The sequence below is a fragment of the Uloborus diversus genome, chromosome 4 (assembly GCF_026930045.1).
Source record: "Uloborus diversus isolate 005 chromosome 4, Udiv.v.3.1, whole genome shotgun sequence".
In the NCBI taxonomy this organism is placed as follows: Eukaryota; Metazoa; Arthropoda; class Arachnida; order Araneae; family Uloboridae; genus Uloborus; species Uloborus diversus.
In genome coordinates, this window is record NC_072734.1 from 193,069,831 (window position 1) to 193,092,035 (window position 22,205).

General features: G+C 33.4%; 1 protein-coding gene across 1 annotated transcript in view; it reads left to right on the forward strand.

Annotated features, from left to right (window-relative positions):
* Positions 1 to 22,205, forward strand: part of LOC129221079 (mRNA-capping enzyme-like) — a 58,629-nt gene that overhangs the window by 24,254 nt on the left and 12,170 nt on the right. The window contains exons 8-12 of the mRNA XM_054855518.1: positions 3,247 to 3,355; positions 6,495 to 6,598; positions 14,911 to 15,014; positions 18,143 to 18,244; positions 19,980 to 20,109. Coding sequence (XP_054711493.1) covers positions 3,247 to 3,355; positions 6,495 to 6,598; positions 14,911 to 15,014; positions 18,143 to 18,244; positions 19,980 to 20,109 — 549 coding nt within the window. The remainder of the gene's footprint in view (positions 1 to 3,246; positions 3,356 to 6,494; positions 6,599 to 14,910; positions 15,015 to 18,142; positions 18,245 to 19,979; positions 20,110 to 22,205) is intronic.

Below are 22,205 nucleotides of genomic sequence, written 5' to 3' on the forward strand. Positions count from 1 at the left end.
ATTTTTTTATAGTTTTATGATGCCTTGAAGAATAATGAATTTGTCAAAATCTTTTTTCATTACTCTATACCATTCTTTGAATGCATCATTTTTGATTTAGTATTATTTCTCCATAATAGAAAAATAATTTTGTTGGGATGAATAAATTTGTAACTAAAAATAAATATGATATAAATGTATGAAGAAATAAATTTGACAGTCAAAATGAAGTCAAGCAAGAGCTGCAATTATTTCCAGAAAATAATAAAAATAATGAAACTCCCGTATTGATCTTTACAGCTCGATTGATACGGGGATATTAACTGACTTGCTTGCCAACAGATACCAAAATTCAAAAGTTTCTTTACTTTTTCCTCCTCATTTCATGCCGGCGACTGATACTTTTGCAGAAGGCAGTGACGGATTTACTAGGGGGGCAGTGGGGGCAACCACCCCCTCCATAACTGTCTGTTTCTGAAAACAATAATATGACATTGAAGAAACTACTTGCAATAGCAACTTGTTTTCTCAAGTAAATTCTATTAATTTGCTTTAAATTAGTTTTAGACAGTAGTGTAGTCGAGGATGAACGGTGTTACCCTCTTTTTAATTTTAACCAAAGTTCGCCCCCCCCCCCCTCTTTTTTTAAACTTTAATAACACTGCGCAGGGAAAAAAAAACCCTTCAAACTGCTTTTGACATAATTTTTGCTGATTCTTATGTAAAATGACCCCGTGAGTCCAAATATTACTACACGCCACTCTTTAGAAATGGCCCCCAATGGTTTTCAGTTTTCGACAATTTTATAGATATTATTTTCATTTGGAATGAAAGGGAGCGTAATATTAGCGATTAACACTCTTTTGAGAGGCTAGAGAGGTGCAAAGTTCAAAAAGAAAAAAAAATGAACATTTGAAGCAAGTTAGGAGACTCTTGGGGATATTCCACTTAAATATTAAAAAAAAATCAACAAAACATATCTTTTTTCCTAGTGGCTTGTTTCACAATGTTTTCACTTATTTTCGGCATAAAACCAGAGGATAGGACTCACTTCTATGAGCCCCATGTCCAAAAAATGTTCACTTTGATGGGGGGAAAAGCTCTGGGGGGGGGGAGAAATTGACTCCCGCCTACGTTACTGGTAGAGGGGTGGCTTTATGGTTTTCAACCGCCACCCCCTTAAATAGACTATAAATCCGCCCCTGACAGAAGGATGGAGACTGAGTTAAAGTTGGCGCAAGGATTGATTAGGGAGAGGGAAGAAATAGTAATAAGTGTGACATCGTGTATTTTTTACTGTTTATGGAAAATAGTGTGACAGAGGAAGGGGGTTAGGTGAAATGTGATACTTTGTGGCAAAGAGAGGAGGGAGTAAGAAATGTTGAAAAAAAAAAGGACATTATTTTGGTCAGCCCCTTTTACTTCTGATGGTACAAGATTTTTTGCTTTTTGTATTATTATTATTATTTTTTTTTTTTTAATTTTTTAAAAGTATACCGAAAAAAGGACTATTTTTCAGGGTGCTCTTTCCACAGAGATGGAAACAGAGCTGACTTTCATGAGTACTTTTTTTTTTGTATTTGAAATAGTTAGTTCCAATATTTATTCCTCTTAATTTGCATCACAAATGGGGAATTCATTGGGAAAAGCCTTATATTCTGTTTTATAGTAATTTAGTACATTTTCGTAAGTCTGCCAGAAAATTCTGCTTATCATTAAAAGGGAGAATTTAAAACAAAGATTAATTTTGAAAGTTTTTTTGAATTCCGTGAAATATTCTTGCATGACATCTAAATTTAATGAAAAAAATTTTCATTTGTTTATTTATTTGCTAAAATTTCCCTCGAACCTTGTTCAAATGTTAAGATATATCTCTGGTCCTGTTTTGAAATTTTGTTCCTCTTTAAATTTTTTTAATGCAAAAAACCCTTTTGTTATAACTGAAAAACAAAAGTAAATCAGAGGGTGCAAAGACTGGGGAGTATGATGGATGCAAAAGAATTTCCCTTACTACTTCTATGATTTTCTGGTGGATTTCTAGAAATGCATATGGCCTGACATTCTCATGAAACAGCTTGAATTACTTCCTGCTCTTTGCAACATTTTTCGGATGGCAAATTTCAAAAATGAAGATATCACAACTGCACTTTTAAAGTTCTTTGCTTCTAACTTTATTTCATTTTCAGCTTTAATGTTGTGCCCTGATATACTGCTAATTTCACTAGTAGTACATAAATGTGCAACAGTTTTATGCTACCAAGAAAATGAAACTTAATATTGATTTATTATTTTATCATTAATTTAAAAATAATCAAACTTTTTTTTTTTTTTTTTTTGTAAAACTCAAAAAATTTGCCCAATTGGGATTATTATTTCTGTCAACTTTCATGGCCATCTTAGTCCGATTTTGCTGTATTTTTTGTGAAGTATTGTTTCATTATCTTTTTACTTCCTTTTACAAAAAAGGAAGTATTGTATTCGCGAAAAAATTTTCACTCAAAAATCGCCCTTAATTTCCATTTTGCTCACCCCCAAATGAATGTTGAGTTTTTTTTTCGATTCGACCACATGCGGAAAAGTGCCTAAGAATGTATAGACACGCGAAATATCCATTTTGACCATCACCGAGGTAATTACAACGACTTTTCTCGTGACGTCTGTATGTATGTGCGTATGTATCTCGCATAACTCAAAAATGGTATGTCCTAGAAAGTTGAAATTTGGTACATAGACTCGTAGTGGGGTCTAGTTGTGCACCTCCCCTTTTGGTTGCTTTCGGATGTTCCTAAGGGGGTCTTTTGCCCCTTTTTGGGGGGAAATCATTGTTAATTTCGATGGAAACTCAAGTGGCGTTATAATTTGTCGGACACTTGGCGATATATCGCCAGTCTTTTGGTCGCCAAGTTTTGTCGCCAACTTGGCGACAAATTTGGCGGAGTTTTTTTTTTGGTTTCAATTTGGCCATTGTTGGTGATATTTAGAGAATAAATATTGAATCACATTAAAATAGCGAATAATGGGGAAATGACATTAAATTGGAGTAAAAGGAAGTCATGTGATGCACACATCAGCTCGTTTTTAAATCCATTCTTGTTTAATTATGATTAAAAAAATTGTGAAAAGTTTTAAATATTGTGATAAACTTAAGTATTTTCCTCTGCAAGTTATTGAAAATATGTTAGAAGCAAATTTAAAAATATGAAGACAAGGTTTTTTTACATTTACCTCCTCCTCAGCGATATTTTTTCAACTGCCTTTCATTTTTAGGCTAGACCTCCAGGTATTTATAAGCAAGACTATATAAATGAATTGTTCAAGATATACGACGATGTTAGTGATGCTATTTCGGCTCCCGTTCTTCCAGATTGGTGCAATGGTAAATCTTTTTTTACTAATTTTTGTTTAAATCTGAAATTTAAATCGACTGTATGTTTCTAAATGTACTCCTTTTAAGTCGGAAGTTTTTACGAAAGTTTTGTTTTCATTTTATGCATAAAAGTGCAGCCAAAGTAAGAAAAAAAAAGTTTTTCCCAACTCTTTAATGCATTACTTGGCTTATCAACTTGCACGAAGGGGAAAATTTATTTACAGTAGTGTACCTTAATGCACAGTGTCGCATGTCTGATCTAAACACATGCAATGATATACCTCTGATCCTTCTAAAGATTTTTTTTTCTCTCAAACTGTTTTGTTGCTGATATATTAGATAATATTTTGAGGTAGCTTTATTACTATTATTTCTGTTTATTTATTTTAACTTGCAAAAAAATGTAACTTAAAGACATATAACTACAAAAATGAGAATCCACAACAAACTTTGGGCTTAGCTAGGCTGGCCTAGCCAATTCATCGCCAATGAAGATAAAGAGCTGCTGCTTATACCATAAGCTAATCCAAATGCCTACACAACCCGTAGCATACCTGCCAAGCCTTCCGGATTTCCCGGAAGTTTTACAGATTTTTATGTCCTTTTCCGTTTTTCCGGTTATGAGCAAAATCTTCCGGATTTTTCACGTTTTGTAGGAAAAAAATAGTATCTCGCCAATTTTGGCGCTAACGATTCTTTTGTGGAATGCGGCACCGCGTTTTAGGCCAAGTAGCCAAGGAAAGGTTGCCGTAGGAGAATGGCACGAGAAGAAGTGAGGCAAGATTATGACGTCACGGAGTGATACAGCGCATGACTTCATCGGGATCCAATCAAAGCAAGCGTCGCGCCTGGCAACTAGGGGCACAATTTCGGCGCCCATTATCTTCTCGTTCTCTCAGTTCGAGCTGTTTGTGCTTTGTTCTGTTTTTAAAATGAGTACCAAATGTTATTTCCAAACTTTTAAAGAAAGCAATAAAAGTAATATTTACTAAACGAAAGTAAGTTCAATTGATATGAAATTCATAACTAATATATTGTTAAATGTAAAGAGGATAGGGGTCCTGTTTGATTTTATTTTGTGTTAAAATCTTGTGGATAAAAATAAAAAAATCTTCCGGATTTTTTTTCTCTGAGGTTGGCTGGTATGCCGTAGAAAGTAGCCATTTTTCTTTATTTTAAGACTATCTCAGGATTTTAAAAGCTTCTAACTGAGCCCTGGTTTTGCCATCTGTGTGTGCAGAGCTTCAGCTAATCAATATCAAACAATTTAATGAAATTTAACAACTTTATCATGTCCCCTTCTTGCTCAATCTTTGCTCAAAACTCTAGATATTGAGCATTCCAAGCCTTGAATCATAATCGAATTCTTCATTTACAAACCTCGTCGCTCTCCCTAGAATCCTTTCCAATTAGTTAATATCTGTCATGGGATAAGGGGACCAGGACTGAACAGAAAACTCAGAATGAGGTCTTACTAAATTTTGTGTATAAAACTAGATCTTCCTTAGAATATTGTGAAATAATGAAATAGACCTATTGATAAAACTCAACATTCTGTTGACCTTATCTCAGCAAAAACAACCCTGTTGTAAAAATTTCCCCGCCAAGAAAACCTTTAACTCTTCCCCACAAAAAAGAAAGCCTTCATCCTAAACCAAAAAAAACCTCAGCCTTAAACAGTCGTGACATCTAGTTTGCCCGCCAAGTATCTGCCAAACTATCATCCTCCCTATTCTCCTCTTTCATCACACCTACTTCCGTTAGATCCTCTTCCCACCTTCAACTCCTCAGAAATATGGATAGATCCTTTAAATTGTTGATCAAGTTTGGCAGGAAGCTTTCTAGTTGAGGTGGTTGCTTGGTGAGCAAAAAGTTTCCACTAAGTTTCTATATTTCCACCCGAATAAATAAACTTGCGAGCTGCTGCCAAACAACAGTTATGAATTTCAGCCATATTTATGTCATAAAGTTTCAACAATTTCAGTGGCTGCTGCATCACTTTCATTAGATTTTTTTTATAATGCAGTTAGGAATTGCTACTCAAAAACAGTACCGTATAAGCGTGTGATTATGGTACAGTTTTAGTACATTTCTGACCAATGACTCAACATTCATCCGAAAAGAAATGAAGTTGCTTTATTATTATAGTTTAGCATCTTGGCTTTCGATTCCGACCCTGAAATAATTTGAAACTTTACCCACACCCCTTCCATAGCAGTTTTTCTTTGTACTATTCTCACCCTCTCATTGCGGACAAGAATAGTACAGCATATGTTTCTACGTTTTCATACAGATTTTGGTGGTTTGTACCATATTCTACCTCTCTTATATTTTAACGGGAGAGTTGTAGATGCAAGTTATGCTGAAAATTAAATTTTGGTGAGTCGGATACATCATAAAATCAAGATAAAACAAAGGCTTTATTTGCTTCATAATTTTTGAAGTTGGATACCAAATCTTATCTTTTTCAGGCCACTGTCAAAACTTACCTCACTTCAACATTGTTGGAACTTCAAACTCGCATCTACACCCGTGATTTTTCCTGGGTACTTTTTCCCCTGATAACCTAACGCACCCTCTAAAATGTCGACTAATTACTGTATCGCACTCACCCTCCAAATTGTAAACTTTAGACATTTGTAACTGTAGCAACATCAAAATATTTTATTTTTGAATGAAAATTGGAGGTAACTTTATGTAATATGAAAGCGAAAGGTACATCCGAAATTGATTCCTTCTGCACTAAAAGTCCACCAACATAAATTTCCGAGCTGCCTGCAAACACGTAGCACCAGTTGCTCACCACAAATAAATTCACAATCACAAGGTTATTTGGACGGTGGGCCGTTTTGACAGTGATAACAACTCTCACATCAGGACAGAAGGTTGCACAAAGTTCTTAATGAACTGAGCTTGCCCAGAATGCACTATGAACGCTTATTACGTCAAAACTGAGGTTTGTATCATTCTCACTCTCCAGACCATTTGCACCCGCTGTTATGGTAACAGAAAAGTTATATTAAAATTTTTCCGTGAGTGCATTTTAAAAAATGATAGATAGTAGTTTTTATTTTAAAATAATTATTAGCATTCATTTTCATTATAAATTTAGCATTTATAATAAATTCCTTTGTTTGTGTTTTAATAGAACCCGATGATGTAGATGATGATGGGATTCCTATTAAATCATCTGAAACTGACAAAACAGACTATAGGCCTCCTCTTAAGAAGAGGAAAGAATTTCATAAAAAAGTAATTCTTGCTTTCACATTTTTTTGAAAATTCTGCAAATCTTTTATTTTGCTTTGATTTTTATTTTTCATTTGGAGAACATTTGAGGCAGTGAGAAGCAAAGGGATGTAAGTGGCACAATTAAAACTAACATTAAAAGATAACCAGTACACATGGTAGATGAACCTCTCCTCTGTCTTGGGGCAAGAGATGGTACTAGTAGGCCTGGTAGGTGCTGCTATACAGCATGATTTAGAAAAAAAATTTCAGTGAAAGCCTACCTAGGGCCTTATCTTTAAACGCATCTTAGTTAAAACTTGAAAATATCCTCTTAATCCCTTTGCTTCTCATTGCCTCAATTGTGGCTGAAATTTTTAACCAATAGTAATTAAAGTGATTTTTTTTTTTTTTTGATGTTACATAAATAACTTGTAAGTAACACAAATAGGCCTATGGTGTAGCACATGTTTTCTTAGTAGTTCAAGTGTCAAATTTTTTAAATTTTTTTACCACGAATGTTTTACTTTGTAATCTTTTTGTTATTAATTGTTACTAAAATTATTTAATAATTTAGATTGCTCTAGAAAATCGTTTTATACTGCCGTGGAAAGGTGCAAAAATTGATTTTTGAAATGTTTGAAAAAATGCATTTTGTTTTCCCCACTATCAGCTCATCAGTATCATCCATTTTAAGGAAGTTAAATAACTGAATTGTGTCCCCATCTTGCTCAATTTTGCTCAAAATTATACATTGTACCTTAATCCTTTGAGTTCTGAAGAATTTTCTTTTCCTTATGGCTAAAAAACTGAATAAAATGCAGAGATATTTTTTATTTTGTTTTATTTTTTAAAAATAATAGAAACATCTACTATAAAAATTTAAAAATTATCAAAACTTAATCAAAAACAAGTAACTAAAATTAAAAATTTTAAAACCCCCGACTGGGTTGCAAATGTGGAATCAAGAGGGAAAATTGAAAATCCTTTTAAAATCCTTATACTATTAAAAATCAATTACCAGTAACAAACAGAAACTGGCATCAGATAAAAAATTTTAAATCATTGCTTTTAATTTCCTTGTGGGCCAACAATGAATTCGATAATCAATCCCGTGAATAAAAGCTTAGCCGTTATTAAAATCTGCTTTATAAAACGTTATAATTCGAATTCTTTGAAACATAGAAGTTCAGACGCTGAAAAAAATTATTTTATTTTTGGTATTAATTTTTAAACTTTTTAACTATGTTTTTACTGCAAAAATCACGAAAAACCTTCTGAAGGTTTTTAATTAATATCTTTGTTAATGAATGTCATCCAAAGATGCAACACAGCTGAGAACACTCTTAATCAACTCTCCTTTCGAAGAATTTTTTTTTTCAAAATGTGTCCAACCACTTAGGCGCTAGAGTGCCACAGAGATTGACACACACACACACACAGACACATCAAACTTATAACCCCCTTCATTCCTGTGTCGGAGGTTAATGAAAAGAGTGTAAGCTGTAGTTTGTGTAAAAAATGCTAACCAGCAATTTTACTTTTAGAGCTACGGAAAGCCGAAAACAAAATGACAATGTTCTGCCGCATATGATGGCGGCTAAGATTAAGAGGTTTAGAGCTCTGAAAATACTAAAGCTAACTAGAACAGATTGCTTTTAATGTGAAAAACATTATGTTTCAATCTTTATTATGCTTTAGATGTACAAATTAGTGAACAACAAAAATATTTTTATGTTAAATATTTATTGCATCATGCATATTTTGTGTCAGAAAAAGGGGCAAAAAAATTATTTTGGATGTTCATGAGAGGTCTGTCAATCTCAAAATATTTGGTTAAAATTTTTAACACACTTTTAAAATGTCATTTGGCACAAGTTTAGTTGGTTATGCATATTGATTTTAGAAAGAAATTTTTTTGAGGCCAGTCTACTTATACATATTCCAATAGTGGTTTTTTTCGCACTTTATTTTCAGCGGAAACCAAATAAGAAAGCTTGTACATTAAAGCTAAAGTACAATAGATGACAAATGCAAAAAAGAAAAAATAATAATGAAAAATTTGCAGATACAGTGGACGCCAACGCATTGAAGCAATGATTAATTGACTCAACTGCTTTAATGAATCAAATCATCAAAAACAGAATAAAATCCATCTTTATTGAATTAGCCATTTCATTGAATCGGATGCTCTATGGAATCAAAGCTGTTTAGAACAAATGTGATTCATATAAGTGGCGGCCACTGTAGTGTGTTTTCCCTTTCTGAAACAATGGCAACTTTAATTCTCCTATAATATTGTTCTGGAGTCAAGTTTTTTTCCCTATTTGTTAGATATCTATGCAAATAGTACAGAATGATTTTGTAACTTTACCAATAGTACAGTCGGACCTCCATATATCGAAGTAGCAAATTGCCAGGAAAAAATTTGATGTGTAGAAATTTTGATATATAGAAATGATCTTATTTTGTCATAAAAATCTCCTAAAACATTAAAATTAAAGCTAAAATCAATCTACTTAACTTGAATGACTTTTACTGAAGCTAAGAAGACTAGGAATGATAATCAACAGAGAAAAGGGATAACATGAAACTGATTTTACAGTGTTACTGGTTACAGCTAAGATTTGAAATAAACTTGAAGGAATTTAAGAACTCCAGAACAGAACAACGACCTATCTACACACCCCTCAACCCCTGATTCTTTATGAGTTTCATAGCAACCTTTAGTGAACATAATTTTCTCCCCTAATTTTTATTTTTCATAAGTCTGAAGTGGAAAAAAATCTTCGAATATCTCAAAAAATAGTTTTGATATATAGAGATTTTTTCGATATATAGAAACAGTTTTTCTATGTAATGAACATTGAAATTTGCTGGGATTTCGATATATAGTAAATTTTGATATGTGGAATTTCGATATGTGGAGGCTCGACTGTATATATAGCTCATTTGGAAGAAAAGTGCCACAATACAAAATTTTTAGTTTTCTTTTTTTTTTTCACTTAAAGGCCTATCTTCTTTCGGAAATGACAGATTTTTTGTTCTAATATTAATCACTGGAGTGCACAGCAAGCTTACTTTTCTAAATGCAAATTGCCTGAAGAGTTCAACTTCAAATGCTTCCCCTGTAAAATTTCATTTTTTCGTATTGTGGCACCCTTCTTCCAAATGAGCGACATATAATTGGAACTGTGATATATTATCTCACAAATTTTTATCTAGACCCTTAAATTGAACACTAGAGCAAGTAAGGGATTCTACTGAAAATATATATATGTATATATACATTTTCGTCTGCAGCAGGGTTTAAGCTGGGTTCAAAAGTTTTTTAGCAAAAGTCTAAAATGTTACACATTCTCATATATGTATTCATATATGCCTCATTGTGTTTCATCTCCAGTTGAAAACAAAATTCATGTTTCATCTGTGACATCTTTGAAAAAATAAGTACAGCAGTTAATTTTTTAAGCGTTACATTAAAAAAAACCAAAAACATGATTGGTTTTTAGAACGTTTCAGTCTCCTCATCCTAATAAAGCAGTTATTGGGAGGGCATAATGCCGGATAAAATTAAGTATTATTGAACATAATAGTAGTTTAAAACATCTTAAATAAGATTTTAAAAAGATTAAATTGATTATCGCCATGCGTGCTTCCTCTCTAGGATCATACATTTTTTATCTTTTTTTTTTAAATTAATTTATTTTTTATTTGAGCAAAAAAGCGAAAATGCATTGGTTTATTTTTGCAATTGTGATAGTGTTTTCGCTTTTTGCGAAAAATGCGACCGTAGCAGAAACTCTGATCTGCAGGTTTGATAAAATAATTTGTACTTTTTAAAATGAACTGTCGATGGGCATATGTAGATGTAGAGAATGTTGTTCAAGTCTCTTGTTATCTGGATGTCTTGTTCTTCATAAGTATCTGTTTCGTATTATTTCTTATCTTTGTCTTCTTTACTGATAATAAAGCTGAAAGTCTCTGTCTGTCCGGATGTCTGTGATGCGCATAGCGCCTAGACCGTTCGCCCGGTTTTCAGGAAATTTGACACAGAATTAATTTGTGGCATGGGGGTGTGCACCTTGAGGCGATTTTTCGAAAATTCGATTTTGTTCTTTTTCTATTCCAATTTTGAGAACATTTTCTCGAGCAAAACTATCATTAGATGGAAGAGTTAATGACCAATTTATCATAACTTGGAACCGTAACAGGGGCAAGCCAATTGGCGAGAAATTCATCATACATTATTTGTAAATATACAGGTGAACCAGAAGACCATTTAATTTTCTACGACGGGCAAAGCCGTGCGGTTGCAATAAAAGTTCATATAATGTGTTCAAAGTTATAATTATTCTGACTTGATTGCACAGAAAAATGTTTTGCATAGTTAGAACCTTTTCTTATGTACAGTACTGGACAAGAGCATTGCATGTTTGAGAAGTCTCACATTTATTCAAGCACAAACTCCCCTTCCCCTCCCCCCCCCCCAAAAAAAAAAATCTAATTTAACTGATGATTTTGTGCCAAAATGTTTAACTGGTATAAAGACAACATATGAGGCAGTGAGAAGCAGAGGGATGCAAGTGGACATTTTCAAGATTTGAGTAAAATGCGTTTAAAGATAACGTCCTAGGTTGGCTTTCGTTAGATTTTTTTCTTCTAAATCATGCTGTACAGCAGCATCTACGAGGGCTACTGGTACCATCTCTTGCCCCAAGACGGAGGAGAGGTTCGCCTACCATTTGTACCGGTTATCTCCAAATTTTTAATTTTACCACTTGCATCCCTTTGCTTCTCACTGCCTCATGTGATTAATGTATTGATCACCAAACAAGTACCTACTTAATTTCTTTAAAAAAAGTATAATATTAAAAAAATGTTCAGGGTATCAGAAATTGGAATTAATTTTTGCTCTTCTTTACTAATAATAAAGCTGAAAGTCTCTCTGTCTGGATGTCAGGAGGATGTCTGGATCTCTGTGACGCACCTAGACCGTTCGGCCGATTTTCATGAAATTTGGCACAAAGTTAGTTTGTAGCATGGGGGTGTGCACCTCGAAGCGATGTTTCGAAAATTCGATGTGGTTCTTTTTCTATTCCAGTTTTAAGAAAAAAACTATCATAAGATGGACAAGTAACATTACGAAATTATCATAACGTGGATCTGTAACGTGGGCACAAGCCAATTGGCGAGATATGAAATTATCATAACGTGGAACCGTAACATGGGTACAAGCCAATTGGCGAGAAAATTCAGTATACATTATTTAAATATACAGGCGAACCAAAAGACCTTTTAATTTTTCTATTAGGGGCAAAGCCGTGCGGGTACCACTAGTTTCAAATAAAGTGAAATAAAGATAAAACTTCTAGTTACTCTGAGCAGAAAATAATAAGTGATTGCAACTGAACCGAAGGACATTATGTTTTTGAGCCTTCTCACAGTGGGACAAAAACTCCAAAAAGCGCTTAAAAATGTTTTTAAAACCTCTCTCGCTTGTTTACACAGACATGTTATTAGGGAGTTTTTCCAATTTGTTTGGGCTCAGGGTCCGAAGTTTGCAGGTTTATGCAGCTTATTCCTTTTCAGGGTCTTTCTACAGACCATTGATGACTAATTAATATTAATTTCAAAGTGCATTTTTTTGTAGAATGTTTTGAAAAAAAAACCTTGAATTCCCTAGTTTTCGGTGCTGATCAAAACCAATTTTCTGTTTGAATATTCCATTATTTATTTTTTTAAACCTATATTACTATCGTTGAACACAAGAGAAATTAAATATACCCGCCTTTAATTTGAAAAAACATATATAGACTGCTTATAAGTTTTTTTTTAATTCCGCTGTCATGGTTCTGAAAACTCTCTAAATGCTCCCTTTAGCTTTGTAGTGGACGAAGGACTCTAAAATTCCAGTTCTGATTCCCTAAAAGGTAGGCCTGTGCAAATTTATTAATCCTCAGTTGGTTGAAGAAAGGGGGGGGGGACATTTATAAGCACTTTTTGGCACCCTACTGTGTGCCGCTCTGATTATTGTTACCACTCTTTTTAGGCATGGATTCCGTGAGGTTTTTCAACACTTCTTTCAATATTTCATGTTGTCAAACTTCACTTATTGTTGACTTTTAACTCCTTTTCTTTATTAACACTTTTAAAAAAGCAGTTTAGTTTCAGAAATATTATTCTTAGTGGTTTATCTTGGGAAAAAAAATTCTCAAACTTGCAAAACTTTTATCCAATAGTGAATGTTTGTTTGTTCTCTCAGCTTGTATTAATGCAATGGAGTCAAATTTAAATGCCTAATCATGTACCTGGTTTTTATAAAACTCGTCATATAATGTTAGAATGATAATTAGTATTTCACATTGGGGCTCATTGGTTTAACTCCAAATAAAGATGAAATTTATTATTTACTAGCATTCCCGTACCCGGCAATGCTCAGGTAATGGAATTTGCAGGGGATAACAGTGCTTGATGCACCTAGTTATGAAAATCCTCTATAATAATTACTTATTACCTATATTTTTTCTAATTTTGGGAGGGTCCCGGGACCTCTGGACTCCTTATATATATGCCCTTGTCCTTAACCGATCTTTAACTGTTATTAACGATCCTTTTAAAGTATTGATTATCTTTGCAAACACAGGCCATCCACATTTTATTGTTATACCTATGTTTAAGCAAGAACTTCTTTGTATACAATATATTTAGTTTTTTTTTTTTTTTGGTGCTAAAATTATTAAGCTGCTTGATGAACTGACTTTGGAGCAAGCTACATAAAATTGGCCGTGTGAAAAAAAGTCTTCTCTTAAATCGATCCCTGCTACTTTTAATGTCTGTCCATGTGACTTATTAACAGTTATTGCAAAGCAAACTTTTACAGGAAACTGCACTCTTCTAAATTCAAAAGGATAGTCCGCCTGTGATGATGTTCTTAAAAAATTCGTTTCTAGTTTTGAAAAAAATAAGAGCAAAAGACAGAAACATTATTATTTGACTTGAGAAAAGCCTCGAAGAATCACGTGAGAAACAAAAACAATATCAAAATTAAAATTCGCTATCGACCAAAAGTTGAGATGAAGTACTGAATAATGATTTGAATGGAGGAAAGCCTCCAAAAATAAAGGATTTAAATTTCAATGACAGGTTTTAATTTCACAGAAATTAAGGGGTTTTAATTAATTTCTCTTGAACTAATTGATATTTTAAAAAATCCTTTCTTAGTGGATACTTTTGTAATCATGTGGACATGCCTGCCAAATTTTAAGCCTGAGGCTTCAGCGGTATTGGTTGTGCGTTGATATATATATATATATATATATATATATATATATATATATATATATTTATATATATATATATGTTATCTCAGGACATTGATTTTTATATATTAAGATTTGCCAAGATTTGAAAATTACTAAAAAAAATGATTTGGTCTACTGTGGAACGATATTTTAAGACCCATTTATGAGTTCCATGTAAAATATACTGCCACTGATGAGAGCTTTCTTGTTGATGTGTTGAAAAGGAGCCTTAAAGCTGTATTGCATAAGAAATATGCATCATGTCCCCGTTTAACCTGAAAGACCTCTAATTTTGTGACTGTTAATCCCAGACGCATATACTTCCAATTACAAAAATGGGCAAAATAAGGTTTAAAGTTAAGATACTAAAAGTTTGAAACAAAAAAAAATTACAATATTAATTTGAATTTTTGGTATCTTGAATTCAAATTATGTTTTTCGCAATCACGAGCGTGTGTGTGTATGAATGCACGTGTGTTTGTGTAGGCACATGTGTGTGGGTGCGTGTGTGTGTATGTATGCATGTGTGTGTATGTATGCGTGTGTGTATGTATGCATGTGTGTGTATGTATGCATGTGTGTGTATGTATGCGTGTGTGTATGTATGCATGTGTGTGTATGAATGCGTGTGCGTGTTGTGTAGGCATATGTGTTTGTGTCTGTGTGCAGGCATGAGTGTGTGTAGGCGTGTGTGTGTGTGTAGGACATGGATGCAACCTGGAGACGGCTTTCGCTATAGGAGCAGCAACGTGAGGAGCCAGTCGACGATGGTGCTGGTAGAGGGTGCTGGTGGGAAAATAAAATGATAGGACATCAAAACAGTCAAATGAGAACAATAAGCAATCGTGATTGCTCAAAAAAAATACAAAATTTAACTTTTTATGCAGACCCTAGGTTTGCTAACTTATGTTTATGGAAATCATCTCCATTGAAAAGTAATTCCATAATTAATTGAACTATCCCAAACAATATCAATGGAGCCATGTCACCTGGAAATTATCTGACCATATATATAATCTTCTTTCGTTCTAGAACCCAGTTTTCATGGAAGGTGTTCCCGGAGTGTCCCCCGTCTCGGATCCCGTCCTCATATCCGCAATCCAGCAGAGATGCCAGAGCATGTGCGGATGGAAAGGGTAAGCAACAAGGGCCCCCACATAGGGGGGCTTGAGCCCCCCCTTTGAATTTGAACTTCCTTGCTTTTAGTACTTTTTTCTGCAAAAATGTAAAAACATTTCTTCTCCAGCCATTAATGAATAAGTTATTAAAAATGTCAAATTTGAATGACTCTAATCTGTCTTGAAATCGGTTTCCACGGGGAAAATATCCAGCTAAACCACGGGGGAAATATTTGAGCCCCCTCCCCCCCCCTTGCAACTTTGCATATGGGCGCCCATGGTAAGCAAGCACTGACAGTTGATAATTGTTGGCCATCTTTCATGAGTTATCTCTGGAAATAAATTCAGTAGCTTGGTTAATGATTAATAGTTTTTTGCGACTAAAAACTAAATGTTAGAAATAAGCGCAGGCATTACCATATGAATATAGTACATTCCTGATTATCCGCTGTCTTTCACACTTAGTTTTTTTTTTTTTTTTGGTTCGACTATGGTTAACCGAATGTAGATAAATGCACCCATTTCAAATTAACAAGTGCAAAATCTATTTTTAGTTATTCATAATTCTTTCTTCCCCCTCCCTTCCATTGCTATTAAACCTTCGGAGGTCACCAAAACCTAGCAAGTTGAAACCTGATTTTTGGATTTATGCTGCTTACTGCTTTAGCTTTGCACTAGTTGCTAATTTTTAGACCCACTGAACTTACTGGTTTCAACGAGTGTCCGGACCTTAGAGCAGGAATTAAAATGGACGGAGCAAGTCCAATCGTTGGCGTAGCAAAAGCTGACCCAAAAACCCCAAGTCACATGACTCAACAACGACGAATGGTTGGCACGTTTTGCATGAAACAAGCAAAAGAAGCCTGATTTCTTCCAATGCTTTGCTTTAAAATCTGTCACATCAGGGGTGCCCACAGAGGAGGAATATGGTGCAAGTTGCGCCATCAAAAGTTTTGGGGGGATTTTAAATTTTTTTAAATTTATTTATTTAAATTCATTTATTGATTTATTTTTAAATCAAATTATTTATTTTACTTTATTTTATTCTGTTCATATTTTATTTCAATTATTTATGAGTTACTGTGTGTGTGTGTATGTTATTGGTGTAGTACAGAAGTTTCTAATAAAATAATAATTAAAAATAAATAAATTTAAAAATAAATTAATTAAAATTTTTTTTAAATTAATAAAAATTTTTAAATAAATCAAATAAAAAAAAGCTAAAAATAAAAAAGAGAAAGAGGGTAGAGAAAAATTTGGGGGGGGGGGGGGGGGATTGGCGCCATTGAACTTGGGGAGATGGGCACCCCTGTATCACATGACTTGGGGTCTTGGTTTCATGAATGAAAGTCTTCACTCCCTCCATTTTATTTCTTCTCAATAGTCCAAACCAGTTTTGTTTTGAAAATCCCCCCCCCTCCCCTTGACCCACTCAGGTTTGGTGTAACTTATCTTGATATGTTTCAGTTAATCTGTTTGCTTGATTTGCTAGCGTATCTGTGTAATATGTTTCCAATAATTAGAGATCCTTTTTTGGCTTTTTACACACATATTTTGCATAAATTGTGGTCTTTTTTACTTCCATTTACAAAAAAGGAAGTATTGTATTCACAAAACAATTTTCATTCAAAAATCGGCCTTGATTTCCATTTTGCTCACTCCCAAATGAATGTTGAGTTTTTTTTTCGACCTGACCACACGTACATGTACGCAAGAATGCATAGACATCTGAACTATCCATTTTGATGTTTCCCGAGTTAATTACAACGAGTTTTCTTGTGACCTCTGTATGTACGTATGTTTGTGCGTATGTGTGTATGTATGTTACATAACTCAAGAACGGTATGTCCTAGAAAGTTGAAATTTAGTATGTAGACTCCTAGTGGGGTCTAATTGTGTACCTCCCCTTTTGGTTCCATTCGAGTGTTTCTAAAGGGGTCTTCTGCCCCTTTTTGGGCGGAAATCATTGTTCATTTTGATGTAAACTCAAGTGGTGTTATAATTTGTTGGACATTTGGCGATATATCGCTAGTCTTTTGGTTGCCAACTTGGCGATTTTTTTTAAAATCTGGTCTCAATTTGGCCACTGTTGGTGATATTTAGAGAGTAAACTATTGAATGACATTAAAATTGCACAAAATGGGGAAATGACGTTGAATTGGAGTAAAAGGAAACCATGTGATGCACACATCAGCTCATTACATTTATGTGAATGTCTTTAAATTTTGTAAGCGATATTGCATATAGTAGTATCAATTTTTGCCTATTTTACAGATCATCCCTAAAATTTTAGTCCTAACCGGGCGACCCTATTCCGTGCATAGTTGGAAACTTGCTGCATTTCTAGACTTCTCATCACATTGATAGTCCATTTGTTTCCTGCCCAATTTTAAATTGCTTAACTGTGTCATAAATAATTTTACGATCTATGCACTGTTGTACCTTTAAGCCAAATAAAAAGTGACTGATGTACTTACTATTCTGTTCTTGCTATCATAATTTTAAATTCTTATTTAAGCGAATGTAAACTAATTTTACGACTTTACAAATATGATCTGGATTAATCGGGGACCCAGATAAAAAGGCCCGATAAATCAAGTCCTACTGTATTTATAGCACTTCTTTAAAGACAAAATTGGTAAACTTTCTTCTAAGTGAAATTACTTTTACTGTAATTACCCCTTTCCAGATGACAGTAGATGTCTGCCTTTCAACAATGCAGGCTGAAGTTTACAATTTAGCCAAACAAATTCATTGATAATCCAAATTTTTAAAAGTAACTTTTCCAAAAACAGCCGAAGTTATTATTTGCCCGTAGTGGTCCAAATAAACTAAATTAAAAATAATTATTTTACTCTTGCAAAAAAGTTCATGCTTTCAAATACTCCTAAGTAGTCCTTGAAAAGGTTCTTTTTATCATTGAAAAGTCCTTGTATACTCCTTGGAAAAAACATTTCCAATTTTGTGTTCCATGTCAAACATCAGTAGGATTTTGAAAAACCTTCATAAGATTTATTGTGATAGTATCAGAGTGTTTGAGCGGATTTTAAAAGATATCAAGACTGGATCTTCACCATGACTTTTTTAAAAATTATTAACATTAGTTTTTATTTGACTTGGAAGGTATATGTGTTTATTTTTTATAGATCTGGTTTCCCAGGCTCTCAGCCGGTCTCTATGGATGTTAACAATATGAAATTTCTAACTCTAAAGCCTTATAAAGTCAGTTGGAAAGCAGATGGAACTAGGTAATATTTTAAAGTACTGTGATTTCATTATTTTATTCATAAGGGCTATTAGTCTCACAAATACTGTAGATCTTCGTTTTATGCGGGTTTATTCTACACGGTTTCGATTATACGCGGTTTTAGATTTGACATCTTTATTTTATTTTACGCGGATGAGTTTCGGTTTTACTCAGATGCGGTATTGCAAATAGATAAAATTGTCTCCTCTTTCAAAATCCAAACACCTAAAAATTGCAGATCCCTAAGATGCTCTTAATCAACTGCATTTTGGCGTGCTAATCATCGAGCTTGGACCGCTAGAGACACTCTATGCGATTGGTTCCAGAGCTCTTTTTCAAGAAGTAAAGTTATTAAACTCACACAGGTCAGAACTCACTGGAAGAAAAGTTTTTAGGGGTGACAAAGGAGGACAAAACCATCGAGGACATCGATGACACAAAACCAAACGTTCACATTGAAAATGTTGAGTTATTTTCCTAGACAATAGAAATGATCTTTCTGATTTGTTAGTGAAGGGAGATTCTATCATGGAAATGACGCAAGTGGTCATGGATGCGTTAATGCTCTGCAAAGAATTAGAGAAAAATCCTTAATGACTGCCAAAAGACTATCATAGCCAGCTCCTCCTTATAAACAGGACACGAAATTAATTTATGTTTTCTTTATGCATGTTGTGCATAAAAGTTGATATAAGAAACATTTAACTTTATTATACAATTAGTCATCACTAGAATAAAATATTTTGTTATCTACGGAACCAAACCCCTATTTTTAACACTAGTATTAGGTCTCAATTTAACCGGCATTTCCGTGGAACTTAACCCCCCGCTTAAAACGAGGGTCTACTGTAGTTAATCATGTTACAAAAATCCTTTTGGGCAATTCCACGGTGTCGGACGTAAGAATTGCATGAAATTTGCTTCAAAAAACCAACACATTTATTGGTTAACTATTTTGACATAGATTAAAATATTTTTTTAAATACTTACTAATGTATGTAGAATTGTTGAGCATAAAAAAAATTTCTGATGCAAAATTTTATTTTGTGAAAAAAAAATGTTTAACTCATGGTGTCGGACGTATGAGCTGAATCTGAAAAATGAGACTAGCAAATCTAAAATCCAAGGTTCAGGTCAATGGCTTAATCTGCAACAATGTAACTACTTTTATGTCAAAGAGCAATGATGAAATACTAATAACTCATAAATATTTTTTTAATTTTAGAGGTATTAAGTGCCAAAATAGGGACTTTGGTATTGGTGTCGGACGTAAAAACTTGGTGTCGGACGTAATATGTACAAAATTACCGTGGTGTCGGACGTAACCAAAAGTTTAAAACCTTTTTAAATTACTTTTAACTTTGCTTTAAACCTTGAGTAATATGTTAATGACAATAAATGAGATGTTTAGATAATTATAACATTAAATATCAAATTATTTCGTAAATGTTAATTATCACCCACTTCTAATTGGGATAGGTGGAAAAAAATTCTTAAAAATATTTTATTTTGTATAGAAGATTTTATCTTCCTCATTTCGCCATTTAATGTGCCCTTCTGTCTTATATATCACAGATACTTGAATCATTTCACCATTTAACAGGGGAATGTATCCTGTGTAATGTACAGACTCATAGTTAACCTCAACCCACTTATGTACTTTTAAGTTGTGCAACAAATTCCATATCTTCAAATTCATCCAATGCATCACTGTCAGATAATTCTTCTTTAAATAGAACAACCATCCTAAGTGTTTGTGAGGAAGAAGTGTCCGAGATATTAATTTTATTTAATGAAATTGCTTTGACTCAGTGCATGCAGTGCTCAAGGATTTTCTCAAATATTGGTGCAATGTTGCTAAATTATGTATGGTCTCTTCTGATGATATGTGTACTTAAAGTACACTGCTGATTAATGAAGGAGCTACAGATGCATAATTTTGGTGACATACCGCTCAATACTTTTCCAGTACAATGGACCTTTGCGGTGGTGGTCTGATTTGGTTGAGCTCAAATCCCCCTGGCATTTTACTTCCAGCTTTTACATTACGCCACTTTTTTTTTTAATTTTACCCACTATGCTGTCTACAACTCCTTCCCCAGGGAACACTGCAAAGAAATTCCGAGTTAATTTTGTGTTGAATTTCTGCTCAAATAAATTTAAATTTTTTTAATAGGTATCTTTGCTTAAATTGTAAGCTGGGTCTGTTTGAGAAAACTTTACATTTTTAGTTCTTGGGTACTTGGTTTTTAGATATTCTAAAAGGTAACTTACAAATTTATGCACGGCAAGTTTAGTATGATCCAAAGTATCAAAAATTATGGCAAACGTTTGAGAGAATTCTTTGGAAATCCACACATGGGATGTGAAGATCGTGGCTTGGGCATGGCATGCGCCCAGTTTGCCAAATTGGATTTTATTCTGCTGTAAAATTGCTGCATTTTGAGATGCTTAAAATAAAGAAAAAAACTATTTCTTATAAGTTAAGTGCTTCTAGAAAAAAAAAATATATATATATTAAGTGACAAATTGGACCAATTGTGATTAATCAATTACCAGTTTCTTAGTTTAAAAAAATGTTTTTAAGTAAGAGTACTATTAATAAAGACATTTAATGACTAAAGTATAAAGAAATAATGTTATTGCGGTCCTCTATCCCTTCTATTTTAAATCAGAGAAATTGTATAACCAGAACGAGGTAATAATTTAAAAAATCTTGGTGTCGGACGTAATTAATTTTTTACGTCCGACACCATAAAATAACAAAAAACTATTTATTTGAATTTTGTTCGGATTGCACATTTTCAATAGTAACTGATGTTCTGATTTGCAGGTAAAATGTTTTGTAAAAACATCCATCCTATTTTATACAGCACAAACTTTTAGGCAATTTAGTGTCGGACGTAATTTTATCAAAGTGCCTGTTATAAATAAGCTGTTGAAGACAAAAATATTTTATTTAGGTCTCATTTTTTATGCTACATTTGTTCTAAAGTGTTGTGCCAGGCATCTGAATCAGTTACAATGTGAAAAATATTGCAACTATAGTTTGAAATACCAATTCCAACAAGATATCAAAAAATCCATTATGGCAGCATGTCAAAAATACCTCTGTTCAAAGGCTTGCAACTCTTATAAACATCAACTTTTGTGGTAATTTTTATTATTTTCATATAATTCAACTTATAAGCTTCAAAATGATACCTGATTTGTGAGAGAAAAAGATTTTGAAAAATTGGTCATCAGTTCCCCATTTCCGTGAAATTGCCCTTTTCTTTTTTAAATTTCATTATGCTCATTTTAACAATATTTCCCTATAAGTGCAGCAAGACTTGTGCGACTATCTGTCAAATTTCCTTGATTTGTGCTGCAGATTTTTAATGAGGTCCCCAAGAGTCCTCTTTTTTTCTTTCTGGTCCCTAACAAGTTTTTTTTCATCAAGTTGGTCTCTCAGTCCCTTTTTGCATTAAAATTTTCTATATTACTACTTAATTTACTTGCTTAGTCACCATGATTTAAAACTTTGGAAATTTCTTAAGAAGAAATTCTAGAGATGTAACCAACCAGTGATTTAACTGAATACCGAGTACTCAGCCAAAAATGAAGCTGAATACGGAATACTCAGTTTTTAAATAATAATTTTTGAAAAAATGATTATTAAACTCGAAATTTTTGATGTTTAAAATTAATCATTAGCTAAGACTAATCAAAACTTAGTCATACTTTTAGAATTAACTAAAACCAGGGTTTGTAATTTTGCCGTGGAAAAAACCACAGCAAAAATGGAAAAAAATAATTGTAACTAAACAATTGCATTGAATTTTGTTAATTAAGGAATAGCAATGATATAAATAAGACACTGTAGGAAATATTTCAGTTATCAATTTTGCTATTACTTACAGTACATTAGAGGAAAAAAAATGCATCTGGTTGCTGCCTTCTAAAAAATGAAATGAATCAAC